Source organism: Gobio gobio, assembly GCF_949357685.1.
Source record: "Gobio gobio genome assembly, chromosome: 24".
In the NCBI taxonomy this organism is placed as follows: Eukaryota; Metazoa; Chordata; class Actinopteri; order Cypriniformes; family Gobionidae; genus Gobio; species Gobio gobio.
In genome coordinates this window covers 38137617-38152254 of record NC_137120.1, presented here as the reverse complement: position 1 = coordinate 38152254, position 14638 = coordinate 38137617, and the positions used below count along the sequence as shown (strand labels likewise).

General features: G+C 40.3%; 1 protein-coding gene across 1 annotated transcript in view; it reads right to left on the bottom strand.

The window, feature by feature from the left end:
- The window catches only part of cntnap5b (contactin associated protein family member 5b), a gene marked incomplete at both ends in the record, with an annotated part of 108618 nt that overhangs the window by 22939 nt on the left and 71041 nt on the right, over positions 1-14638 (bottom strand). Inside the window, 5 exons of the mRNA XM_079807090.1 lie at positions 374-574; positions 3478-3597; positions 3845-3951; positions 13089-13260; positions 14403-14546. Coding sequence (XP_079663216.1) covers positions 374-574; positions 3478-3597; positions 3845-3951; positions 13089-13260; positions 14403-14546 — 744 coding nt within the window. The remainder of the gene's footprint in view (positions 1-373; positions 575-3477; positions 3598-3844; positions 3952-13088; positions 13261-14402; positions 14547-14638) is intronic.

Genomic DNA, 14638 nt, shown 5'->3' with positions numbered 1-14638 from the left:
TTTTCATATTTTTGCCAATTTCCCATTCATTTCCTATGGGGGTCATTTTTGACCCGAAGATCCTGAGTGTGACAATTTTTTTTACGACCACTTAGACTTTTCAAATCCTGTCCCCAATTTTTTTGTGTGTTCATATACCAAGTACCAATAAAGTCACCAAGTTTCGGACCATTCCGATGAAGCTACGATTTTTAACATTTAAAAAAATTAAAAAATTGGGTCAGAAATGACCGAAGACCCCCAGAGGGTTATCTAAAATAAAAACGATTTATTTGTTAACCGAAACAAAGCTAGAATGCTATAATATAAAAAATATTAGATGGAAAAACTTGAAGTTGAAGGAAACAAACAGCAGAAGTTGTTCAATACCCACCCCATGTGTTGAAGAGGCGGGACTTCCTGCAGAGATAAACAACTTCCTGCTGGCACTGTTCAGACCTGCCCACAAGAGTCCGCAGCTGTTCCAGAGACGCACTGTAGTTGAACCTCATCACGTGGGGCTTTTGAAGGGACGACCCTTGAACTCTCACCATCTCTGTGCTGTTGTGATTCACCACCGTCCAAACCTTGTCATCTGGAAAACACAGATGGACACACACAAGACCTTTAGACTTTTCGGTGTAGTATATACGGCACAGCACCATTCATTCCCAACCTAGTCCATTTTATCTGCACTGTCAAAGTCAATCCTTTACTAAACTGAACCCGCAGCACTTTATACCTCCTCGATTCATTCAATCACAAGAGCGAGCTGTAATCCAGATAATAACGTACACAAACCTCATCGAGAAAGAGCACGGCTTCAATTAGCTTTAAAAATAAAGCCGCGTAGCAAGTCTCTTCCAACCCAGAGTTAAGGCCAATCTTCGCTACACCCCTGACGTCAGCTTTCATTTATCCAGCAAATACCTCAGCGGGGGGGTGGGTTGTGTTTACCGAGCCAGCAGGCACTTAAGTCTGCATGTGCCAAGCGTACAGTCATTTACATTTCATGCGGCATTTCTAATTGAGGTTGGCCGAAGTCAATGGCACTTTATTCTAGTGGATCCCGAGCCAGCGAATGTGTGTAAGAGAGCAACGCTTTATCACAATTCTGCAGGAGATGAGTAATATTTCACAGACAAGCAGCTTGTATACCGGTCCAGCAAAATGGACCGAGCCGCGGTGTCCCCCGGACAGACCCGTGGTTCTGCACCCTGGGACACAGACAACCCTGGCAGACAGCGCAACATCCATCAGCGATTGGACAAGTTCAAGCTCTGATTAATGACTCCACCTTCATGTGGATTCAAACAGATTTCCCCAGGCCAAAAAAACTGCCTTTAACAATTCAACAGCTCTGTACATTCAAAACCTCCTAAAGCAACAAAAAAATAAAAAATACTGCCGGCAAACACTTTTTAGGAAGCTATTTGACCAGGACATGCCGGCTGAAGATTAAATTCGCCCTTGAGAGTTGCTATTATTAATGTAGCCTACATGTTAACTTAATTCAGCATTTTATTTTATTTATTGGGCATTTTAACATGGAGCTCAATGAGATTCTGCTCCTTCTGGAGCCTGACGATGAATTGCTACTTAAGTCACTTCCGTATTGACTTCAAGAGAAACTGCGGGAGGTTGCCGCTTGGAGCGAACGCACAGAGTAGCATTATAACATAACTTTCAACACACTCAAATATATCTAATATGATAAAACAGCGCTGCGTTACCCCACATATGCATGACCGGAAGAAGTGGAAGCGTTCCAGTGTTTCCCACAGATTAAAAACCAATTTGTGGTGGGCAGGCGGGGGCATGGGATGGGGGAGGGTATTGGTGATTGGCACAAATATCGATTTCGATCTTGATTCAGTATCAATTCTTATATATATATAGCCTCCTGTACATATAAGGAATCTTTTTAGCACTATTTCTTGGTTTAAATTATATTAGCTTGCATTCATTAATATTCACTTGTGTGTGCTTATACAAGTAACATTAAAAATATTAGGATGTAAGTTATTAACTTTTTTAAATTTCACATTTAAAGAAATCTAGTGTTTGTTCATGTCTAAATATTTATTAAAATGCAAAACCTAAAAATAAGTAAGAAGTTATGATCTGCAATACTTTTTTGAGCAACCAGATTTATATTTATTAAAGAGTCATACAGGCACCTGGTGGGTAATGGCATTACAAATGAAAATGATTATTTTTTCCAGCCGAAAAAATGACTCTAATTTGCCTCTTTGTATTGGAATTCTCTATTTTAACCTTGATTACTGCTCTAATTGTAATATATATATTATTAAACTAAAATATAAAAAATGTATTTAATTGAAAAATAGTTAAGGTGTATGGTCACATTTGACCACCAATGAGTATGAGTGTGACCAATTAGTAAGCAATGAGGGCTAAATACAAAAAAAAACATTAACATTAATGTTAACATCTCCATCACTCTCCATAATAAAACAATCCTGTAAATATGGTTGACGTAATAAAAAAATGCTGCAAATACCTGTATAGTAAAACTGTTATGTATCCGCTTAAGCCATTCAAATGCATTGGCAGAGCGCTGGTTTGTTTAGAAGCTCCGTGAACCATGTGACCGCGCGCCGCCGGGAGATTGCTAGAGAGCATTTGGATGATCCAGAAGAGGATTGGGAGAATGTCATATGGTCAGATGAAACCAAAATAGAACAGGACGACTGATCCGTGTAAAGGAAAGAAAGAATGGGGCCATGTATCGTGAGATTTTGAGTAAAAACCTCCTTCCATCAGCAAGGGCATTGAAGATGAAACCTGGCTGGGTCTTTCAGCATGACAATGATCCCAAACACACCGCCTGGGCAACGAAGGAGTGGCTTCGTAAGAAGCATTTCAAGGTCCTGGAGTGGCCTAGCCAGTCTCCAGATCTCAACCCCATAGAAAATCTTTGGAGGGCGTTGAAAATCCGTGTTGCCCAGCAACAGCCCCAAAACATCACTGCTCTTGAGGAGATCTGCATGGAGGAATGGGCCAAACTACCAGCAACAGTGTGTAAAAACCTTGTGGAGAATTACAGAAAACGTTTGACCTCTGTCATTGCCAACAAAGAGTATATAACAAAGTATTGAGGTGAACTTTTGTTATTGACCAAATACTTATTTTCCACCATAATTTGCGAATAAATTCTTAAAAAATCAGACATTGTGCTTTTTCTCATTCTGTCTCTCATAGTTGTAGTGTACTTATGATGAAAATTACAGGCCTCTCTCATCTTTTTAAGTTGGAGAACTTGCACAATTGGTGGCTGACTAAATACTTTTTTGCCCCACATATGTCTTTTTTTTTATAAGCGACCTCTAGCGGCGGAAATTACATACTGTGCCTTTAACATATACAACTTGTGGAAATAAAACACTGCATATACACTCTGCATGCATCTCTATTTTTATCCCACACCAGCAGTTTTCATGCTAACACATGTTTTTTATCCCACAGAGGTCTCACCGGTTATGTTGCAGTAGACAACGGTGGATTTAAGCGGTCCGCTTCCATCAGGATCGATTGAGAAAAAGCCTGAGGCGCTTCCTGTGAGCCGGTGGGCCTCGCAGGAGGGTTCAAAGATGGCTGACCAGAAAACAGCAACAAAAACTTCATGTTGAGCTTCATTAAATGCATGTTGCATGTTTGTTTGCTTTGCATTTGTTAGCAGTATTACTAATTTCAAAAGAACTGAGAGAGAAAAAAATTACTTTAAACATTCTTTCTCAATCCCAAAACCTGAGAGAGTTTAAAGACTTTGAAAGACTTTCTCAAAAAACAAACCAACTGTTCAATGAACTTGTTGTTTTTGTTTGCTGTAATCGTTACTCACAGTTATGACAGGTGGCTCCCGTGTACCCAGTTCCCGAGCAGTCACAGAAGAACGTGTTCCAGGACTGAGAACATTCCCCATCATGCTCGCAATAGTTAGGAAGACATCTGCAAGAAAAATAAGATTTCTGATCAAACTTTACCAGTACTTACTGTACGGCAAGGTGGAAAATACATAATTGAATTACACAAATCACACAAACGACAGACTGCGACATACGGTACAATACCAAGCGGTAATGCATTTTGTGCTCGGAGGGATTTAAGGACATGGCATCAATCAATAACCACAAGTGACTATTAGGAAATAGATGAGCGAGGCTGAAAGCTCACGAAGGATGCATCAATTTTGCGACAGACTGAACGCGCACTCAAGGATGAGGCTGGTAGACAAGTGATGAAAGATTGTGAATGTGATGAAGTTAAATCTGAAGCCAAGAACCAAACCCGCTCTTGCGGTTTCTGTTGGGATGAGTCCTATTGTCAAAGAGTACAAGCAATATATCGCCTATTAGCGAAATGATCAACACGACAACCTGTGTTTTAATTGCATGTGAGGGTATTTATTGTTTGATCCCGTTCTCATCAGCAGATTAAAAAAACATCTACCTGCATATGATGCATTATTCATAAAAATCACTTAATGGAGCACTAATGACAAACTAATAACTTCTGAAAGGAAACTTTGCTGAAATTTAATTTTCGAAAGACAATAATACACAAGAGATTTAATTCAAAGCATATGCTAAATACCTGGATGTAAAAATGCTAATTAAAACTGTAACACAACTGAACTCCCTTGTTAAAATATAATTCGACAAAACCATCTGGGTATGTATTTAGCTCTAAAATTACGATCTCTTCTGAAGCACCGCTTTGCCAGCGAAACAATAAAGACTATTGAATCTGAAAGGGGTGTTAATGTTCTTACAGTTTCTGTCGCTAGAAGAAAATTGAATAATTGAATCCACTAATCAAATGCTGTACAAAATATTAATACCTGCAGAGGTGAGGAAAAAGAACTTTAAGGAATCGTATGATGCTTGATTGCTACTTTGATTAATTTAGAGTACGGAGAGGGAACAAAAGATCAGGATAATGAGAAGAAGAAGAGGAAAACACAGCTGTCAGACTCCATTGTAGCAGAAATAACTCATATCCATGTAGCGTGTGATGAGGAAAGGGAGGAGAGAGATGACAACCGTCTCGCCTCATAGGCCGCAGGATTGCGGCCGTGTCTGAAACTCAACAGAGGTCGATTCTAAACCAGCGTGAGCTGATCTCAGCACTAACGGATGAACAATGAAGGATAAAACCAGACTGAATTTGAACTCCAAAATATGTTGGAATATTTTATATTTCATTTGATCTATTGCCATTTTAAAAAGTGGGCGTTCTGTACCGGACCGGGAAGTGGAATCTGATACCCCTTTTCCACCAGAATGATTCGGGTGCTAGTTCAGAGCCAGTCCTAGTACCAGTTCGGAGTTGGTTCGACTGATGAGCCTTCTAACCAAGTGTGTTCATCTTATTTGGTCACGGTAACCCCAGCCCCTGACGCAAGCGGTTCTTACTTCTAGACCAGCAATGATTTGGTGCTACTTAGGAACCACTTTTCCTGGTTCGGAGCTGGTGCTTTGGGTGTGGAAAGATAAAGAACCGATCTGAAACTAGGCTCTGGCTCCGAACCAGCACTGCCTTGGTGGAAAAGGGGTATAAATGTCACACACGAGAGATTCCTGACGTATCCCAATGGCAAGTTTATCATTATTTTAGGATTTTAGGAATACTGTATTACCAACAACAGTAGCCCAAAACAATGAAACAACTAATTTCAGAGAAGACATTAAATCATATGAATAAACCAATGAATCGTGAACACTAAGTGTGATGAGGGAGGACAGCACAGGAATAACAACCGTCTCGCCGCACTGGCTGCAAGATTGCGAACGTCTCTGAAACTCAGCAGAGGTCGATCTACATCGGTGCCGTCTGATCTCAGCGCTAACAGACGAACAAAACTGGATGAAACCTGACTGTTAAACCCTGAAATACATTTGAATACATCTTAATGTCTTTCTGCAACATTAAGCACAAGAGTACAAAGGCCTTTCTTTAAAAAAAAAAAAAAGTGTTTGGCACAGAAAGGTTAAAAGGAGCAAAGGGAGCCACGGACTAAAGGAAATCTAAAGTGCTGTGGTGTGAATCTTTATTCAACCATAGCGAGCGAGTGTGATTAAACATTATCCTCACGCTCTCATTCTATTTGCTTATTTCTGCTATGCACCTCAGAAAGAAAAGGCAATGTGGATAGCATCACCACTCTGGATCACCAAGGATAGCTATATATTTTTGCCCACAAACCAGTTCCTCCCCACCAGTGCTATTCAGGGAGGGAGGTTGTTGGCAGAAGCTGAGGTGTCTTGGCCCAGTGGCCGCTGTCCAAATCTCTATTGATTTGCCTTGACATATCAAACTGCAGTCAGCTGGCAAGGACAGGGACTTCGGGCCTAGCCATAGGTTAGACAGAGTGATAAAGAGACAATGAAAGTGATGAAAAAAGCAGGAGATGCTAGATATAGCGCGAGAAATGAATATAGCTAGAGACAGGGAGAATTGTCTGAAGTACGGCTAGGCTAGGCCAACACAAATGATTTAGGATGGTGATCAAAGGCCATCAGAGAGAAACATACCTGTTTGAGACTTTCTAACTTATTCTAGAGGACAGCCAAAACCCACAACTGCCCTCACTTATCTTCATTTACTACGGCTGATAATCTTTACTGAAGCGAAAACAGGCACATCTTCTACAGCCTTGGTGCTCAACAAGCTTCATGTGGCTCTTAATGATGTTGCATCTCGATTTGTCCCTCAAATGATTCTTTATGTGTTTGTCCTTGGCTTGGCTAGACAGTCATAATTCAACAGCGTTCAGGATCGTTGCAAGATGACATTCCCCTACTTTGGCTGCTGCTTACCGACCAATCAAAGGTCACCAAACAATGACAATTTTACTTTGGGTGCTGCTGCCCCACCTTTCAGAATTAGTGACATCCATCACTTGGACGTAAGAGGAGATGGCAACCTATATCACTGGAAAAGGCATAACGGTCAATAAGGGTCAACGTGGATAACTTGCGCACATGACCATCAGTTTTAAGGTGCGGTCACATACTGTTATTCAGCGTTTTTCCGGGAGCGAAGTCATTTAAGTAGGAATCCAGGCAATCTGGAATTCAGCGTGAGGGTGAAAGATTTCCCCATGCAAAGTTCACACTTGTTGGTCACACAAATTTGCAGTGATGACCAACAGAAAGCTGCATGATATGAAAGCGAGCTGTGCTTTATACAGTGCTGAACTATCGACAATAGACCTATTTGCAAGCGAAATTTTGCCTAAATGTTTCTAATATGACCGCACCTTTGCATGATAACAGTCAGTTACCATTTGCGGACACTGTGGAAATCAGTGGGAAGTGCCATGAATCCTACCTGTTGCAATATTCTCATGACTTCTCTTATAGAACAACTATTCTCCTGTAGTAAATATGCAAATGTGTTGAAGATGCTGTCAGGCAGTCAATGAGCTGTTACAATACTAATGCTAAAGGCATTTTTTTCCAATGGATCTTCTGCAATGTTACACCTTTTTGAGTTAACCTTGAAAGCTTTCCCTGCGGGAGTGGCTCCAATGGCATGCCCCTACTCTGTTGACTGATCAATCAGAAATCACCATCACTCTGACAAGTACCTATTCTGGATGCTTCTCACCTACCCATCAAAATTAACTACCACCCTGACATTCAGCTACTCTGGATGCTCTCCAACCCTTTAGAAATAACCATCACTACATGCCCCTCTTCTGGATGCTGCTCACCTTCCCATAAGAGCTTTCTAACGCAGTTCACTGAGCGTACTGCGGCAACTCTGCCAATGACTTTCATTCAATCAGAACTACCTATTTTCTGCCTGTCAGGATCCCACATCTTCTTTAGTTAACCTTGAAAGCTTAACCCTTCTTAACATGCTCTGATGACATGCCTCTAATCTGGATTCTGCTTCTTGACCAACCAACCAGAAATGACAATAACTTCGACATGCACCTACTCTGGGTGCTGCTTAACTACCTTTCAGAATTAACTAACACCCTAATGTACCCCTACTCTTGATACTCTCCAACCCTTTAGCAATAACCATCATTACGACGTGCCCCCACCTACTCATCAGAACGAACCATTATTTCAGCCCAACAGAATTAACCATAATTCTGATGTGCCCCTTCTTTGGTTGCTGCCAACCAACCCAACTGTAATGGGGTTTGTTGATATGGGAAGAAGGTACTGGCGAACATTCAAAAGACTTTAATCCAAAATAAACACATAATGAAAAAAAAGGGGCAACCTCCTCACGGACGACTGCCACGCACACACATAATAAAACATAAACAAAACACAACGTAAATTCCAGGCCAGGTCCTTTCTCGTCCTTCACTGTCGTCGCTCCTCCTTTTATGCCTCCGAGCTCCTCCATGAGAGGATTTGTCGCGTCACTCTCTCACGGCTCTCGCCTGCCCTGCTTGTCACACCAACCCAACAGAATTAACCATCATTCTAATGTGCCCCTACTTTGGTTCCTGCTAACCAACCCAACCCAACCCAACAGAATTAACCACCATTCTGATGTACCACTACTTTGGCTCCTGCTAAGTAACCCAACATAATTACCCACCATTCTGATGTGCCCCTACTTTGGTTGCTGCTAACCAACCCAACCCAACAGAATTAACCACCATTCTAATGTGCCCCTACTTTGGTTCCTGCTAACTAACCCAACAGCATTAACCAGCGTTCTGATGTGCCCCTACTTGGGTTGCTGCTAACCAACCCAACCAAACAGAATTAACCATCATTCTGATGTACCCCTACTTTGGTTCCTGATAACTAACCCAAAATAATTAACCACCATTCTGATGTGCCCCTACTTTGGTTGCTGCTAACTAACCCAACCCAACAGAATTAACCATCATTCTGATGTGCCCCTACTTTGGTTGCTGCTAACTAACCCAACCCAACCCAACCGAAAAGAATTAACCACCATTCTGATCTACCCCTACTTTGGTTCCTGATAACTAACCCAACATAATTAACCACCATTCTGATGTGCCCCTACTTTGGTTGCTGCTAACTAACCCAACCCAAAAGAATTAACCACCATTCTGATCTACCCCTACTTTGGTTCCTGATAACTAACCCAACCCAAAATAATTAACCACCATTCTGATGTGCCCCTACTTTGGTTCCTGATTACTAACCCAACCCAACAGAATTAACCACCATTCTGATCTACCCCTACTTTGGTTCCTGATAACTAACCCAACCCAAAAGAATTAACCACCATTCTGATTTGCCCACACTTTGGTTGCTGCTAACTAACCCAACCCAACCCAACCCAAAAGAATTAACCACCATTCTGATCTACCCCTACTTTGGTTCCTGATAACTAACCCAACCCAAAAGAATTAACCACCATTCTGATGTACCCCTACTTTGGTTGCTGCTAACTAACCCAACCCAACCCAACCCAAAAGAATTAACCACCATTCTGATCTACCCCTACTTTGGTTCCTGACAACTAGCCCAACCCAACATAATTAACCACCATTCTGATGTGCCCCTACTTTGGTTGCTGCTAACTAACCCAACCCAACATAATTAACCACCATTCTGATCTACCCCTACTTTGGTTCCAGATAACTAACTCAACCCAACATTAACCACCATTCTGATGTGCCCCTACTTTGGTTCCTGATAACTATCCCAACCCTAAATTAACCACCATTTTGATATGTGCCTACTTTGGATGCTGCTTGCCAACTCTACAGAATCATTCTTGGATATTGCCCTCTGAACTGAACTGAAGAGTCAAAAAGTTGTCAGTAACTAGGATTAGCCAGCTAGCCAAGGCTATACTCTGAACAGTCCACACTTTTCCCTGTCAAATAGTATAAGAAAGTGTATATCATCACAATTTAAAATGCAGAATATGGTCTTAAAGTTTGCTTGAAGTGATTGAGTACAACCCAACGAAGAAGAAACAATCTTAAATCTAAATCTTTCCCAACATAAGTTTTGGTTTAACATCTGCAACCATGACGGCCAAAGTGGTTTCTTGTGAACAATTACACTTATCACAACATGTGATAACACAACATGACTTGTTTTGGTTCTGAGGTGATGGTTGGTCAAAAGAGCATTTCAAATGTTGTTTGACAAGGGCACATCAGACTGAGTGGGTCGTGGATGCATGCCTGGAAATGCCTTCCCCCCCTGGAACGTTCACAGCATGTTGGCAGAGCTGAAATCACAATTCATCCCCATGCCGGCCCTGCCAACAGTCATTTGCCCAGGTGCCAGGTCTGAGCATTTGCTCTGTGAAGAATGTGGCATACGTTGCCAGAAAGACCTGCAGAGACGAGATTGACAGGAGAGAATTTACGATCTCATCCTCCCTCCTTTTCCCTGGCTAGCGTTCCCTTTCAGTAATGCTTTTTCCTAAACCTCTCTCTCTCTCTCTCTCTCTCTCTCTCTCCTCCCCTGACTATCCCTCTCTTTGTCTAATGCTCTTTCCCTAACCTGACTTGCTAGATAGTGTTCTTTCTTTACTTGCACTTCATCTAATGCGCTATCCCTAATCTAACTAAACACATTTTTCTGGTCTTTCCTTCTTTCTTCCATCCATCCCCCTATCTGTATTTCTTTCACCTATTCATTATTCTTTCTTTCTTTCTTACATCCATCCTTTTCTTTCATAATTTCATCCTTCTTTCATCAATTTAACCATTATTTCCTTATTTCTTCCATCGTCCATCCTTCATTACAATAGTCTTTCTTTCATTTTTTCTTTTTCATACCTCCATCCTCCCTTCATCAAGTTAACCACTGTTATTTTCTTATTTCTTTCATATCTCCATCCGTCAGTACACTAGTCTCTTTCTTTCTTTCCTTCTTTCTTTTTTGTCCTTCATCAATTTATCTGTTATTTTCTTATTTCTTTCATCCTTCCTTTCTTTTATCCCTCCATCCTTCAGTAGACTAGTCTTTCTTTCTTTCATTCATTCTTTCGATCTCTTTTGTTCTTTCGTTCATTCTTTCTCTCCTTCTTTCTTTTTCTATCAGTTATTTTATTATTTTTCATCCATCCTTCATTTCTTTCATCTCTCCATCCTTCAGTACACTAGTCTTTCTATCATTTTTTCTATCTCTTTTGTTCTTTCAGTCATTTTCTTTCTTTCTTTCTTTCTTTCTTTCTTTCTTTCTTTCTTTCTTTCTTTCTTTCTTTCTTTCTTTCTTTCTTTCTTCAATTTATCTGTTATTTTTTATTTCTTTCATCCCTCATCCTTTAGTACACCAGTCTTTCTTTCATTCATTCTTTCTTTCATTCTTTCTTCCTTTATCAATTTCTCTGTTCATTTATTATTTACTTCATCCTTCCTTTCTTTCATCCCTCCATCCTTCAGTACACTAGTCTTTCTATCATTCTTTCGATCTCTTTTGTTCTTTCATTCATTCATTCTCCTTCCTTCCTTCCTTCCTTCCTTCCTTTCTTCCTTCCTTCCTTCCTTCCTTCTTTCTTTCTTCAATGTATCTGTTTTTTATTTCTTTCATCCCTCATCCTTCAGTCTGCCAGTCTTTCTTTCATTCTTTCTTTCCTTCATCCTTCCTTTATCAATTTCTCAGTTATTTCTTTCTTTTTATTTCTTATATCTTTCTTTCATTCTTTTGATCTCTTTCATTCGTTCATTTCTTTCTTTCTTTCTTTCTTTCTTTCTTTCTTTCTTTCTTTCTTTCTTTCTTTCTTTCTTTCTTTCTTTCTTTCTTTCTTTCTTTCTTTCTTTCTTTCTTTCTTTCATCAATTGATCTGTTTTTTCTTATTTCTTTCATTCCTCATCCTTCAGTACACCAGTCTTTCTTTCATTCTTTCTTTCCTTCATCCTTCCTTTATCAATTTATCCATTATTTTATTATTTCTTTCTTTCATCCATCCTTCCTTTCTTTCTTTCATCCCTCCATCCTTCAGTACAGTAGTCTTTCTTTAATTCTTTCGATCTCTTTTGTTCTTTCATTCGTTCATTCTCTTTCTTTCTTTCTTTCTTTCTTTCTTTCTTTCTTTCTTTCTTTCTTTCTTTCTTTCTTTCTTTCTTTCTTTCTTTCTTTCTTTCTTTCTTTCTTTCTTTCTTTCTTTCTTTCTTTAATCAATTTATCTGTTTTTTCTGTTTTTTCACCAATCTTTCTTTCCTTCATCCTTCCTTTATCAATTTCTCCATTATTTATTATTTACTTCATCCTTCCTTTCTTTCATCCCTCCATCCTTCAGTACACTAGTCTTTTTTCATTCTTTCGATCTCTTTCTTTCTTTCTTTCTTTCTTTCTCTTTGTCAAATGCTCTTACCCTAGCTTTCTCTCACAAGCCCCCCCCCCCCCCCCCCCCCCAAACGCTCTTATTCTCACCTGCCTCTCTCTCCCTTTCTCTGTCATTCTGCCTCATTTTTATTCCTCCCTGTTTATCTTTCACTCGTGTGTGCATGTGTGCCATATAATAGACCATGGAAAACAGGCCAGGATGCTGAGGGATAAAGGATAATGGAGGAATTGTCACATCTGCTCATTCCCTCTTTTCAATTAATTCCATCATTATATCATTCATTGTGCAAAGAGTGTTGAATACCATTGTGTCATTTGCACAAGGAGAACACATACGTACAGAACAGCGACACCTTGCTCAAACACATATTCAAATAATACTTTTTAACCGTGATCTCAGGTCTCACAGCTCTCTAATTATATCTAATTTACTGCACTCTTAAAACACCTAGCAAATGTGTTAGGGTTGAATCCTTGTTTGACGCTTCAGCTTTAAACTTTGCCCACAGCTTTTGCGCTCACGCAGATTACACTAGCGTGAAATAAACTTACGCTGTATGAGGTTTGTTTGTTATTCACAACAACCATCAGTCCTTATGGGCGAGGTGTGAAGCATTATTGCACATCTGAAGTTTCAGGCAAAAAGGCGAATCCCAATTAGCTTGCAAATCACTGGCAAGGATTTTAACACTACGCTACGTTGTTTTGAAACTGTGCTTGTTTGTGTCATTCATTACAGTATCTCATAATGAGTGAATCGCAATCATTTATTTAAAAAGCCCCTCGTCGTTAGCATATCAAACGGAATGACTAATGGGTAAATACCTGTCACGGACGCCACAGATGTCAAACTGGAGCTTGCTGTAGTTTCCCAGCAGGCCTTGCTGCACCTGGTAGAAGTTGATTGGCTGGTTGTTAATGATAACAGACCGCATGCAGCCTTGATAGGCCAGTGTCGGATTTCGACATGCCTGATTGGTTAACACTGATGGGCAACCTGTTAAAAAGACAATACATAAATATTAAAGGGTTAGTTCACCCAAAAATGAAAATTCTGTCATTAATTACTTACCCTCATGTCGTTCGACACCCATAAGACCTCCGTTCATCTTCGGAACACAAATGAAGATATTTTAGTTGAAATCTGATGGCTCTGAAAGGCCTCCATTGACACAATGGCACGGTTCACTCTCAAGACCCTTAAAAGGTACTAAAGATGTCGTTACAAAGTCCATCTCACTACAGTGGTTCTACAATAACTTTATGAATCGACAATAGTTTTTGTGCGCAAAAAAACCCTAAATAACGACTTACATAGTGATGACGATTTCAAAACACGGCATCATGAAGCTTCGAAGCGTTATGAATCAGTGAGTCGATTCAGCGGTTTGAATCGCCAAATTTCAGCAGTTTGGCGGTTTGACACGCGATCCGAATCATCATTCGGCTCATTGATTCATAACGCTTCGAAGCTTCATGATGCCGTGTTTTGAAATCGTCATCACTATACAAGTCGTTATGTAGGGTTTTTTTGCGCACAAAAACTATTGTCGCCGATTCATAAAGTTATTTTAGAACCACTGTAGTGAGATGAACTTTGTAACGACGTCTTTAGTACCTTTTAAGGGTCTTGAGAGTGAACCGTGCCATTGTGTCATTGGAGGCCTTTCAGAGCCATCAGATTTCAACTAAAATATCTTCATTTCTGTTCTGAAGATGAACGGAGGTCTGACAGGTGTCGAACGACATGAGGGGAAGTAATTAATGACAGAATTTTCATTTTTGGGTGAACTAACCCTTTAATAATGTAGCAGTGTAACAAACGTAAATAGAATCACATAAATGCAAAGCTTTATCTTCTCACTGACTATATTTTGGCTTTATAAAGCTAGTCGTAATAAGTGTGGTAACTTTTTTAATGGTTCTGTAGAATTATTAGCTCAGAACAAAGCCTGACACCATCTGCTAAAAACAAGGTAAATCTCTTGTAAATCACTTGATAATCCATGATAAAACATGGATGATAAAGTACCAAAGAAGTGGTGATTTCAGCCCACACGTTCCATTTACATATTGATCAGTTGCATTACATTATGATAAGTTAATGCTTTTAATTGTAAAACTACACTAGCACCCTACCGCCAATTAGCACGCTCTTCCCAGGCTGTGCGATCTCCTTCAGCTGCATGGTGGATGGAGGCTCGTCGTCCACCGCGAGGGAAACTTGGAAACCTCCCACGCTAATGGACACCGTGTGCCACTGCCCGTCACTCAGAGCCTGACCTGGCAGAGGAAGACACAGAGCGATGTTACGCCTCAAACGCCGTGCATTAATCAGGGCGAATGATTGACAGATCTGGGGTTTGTGCGCTGGA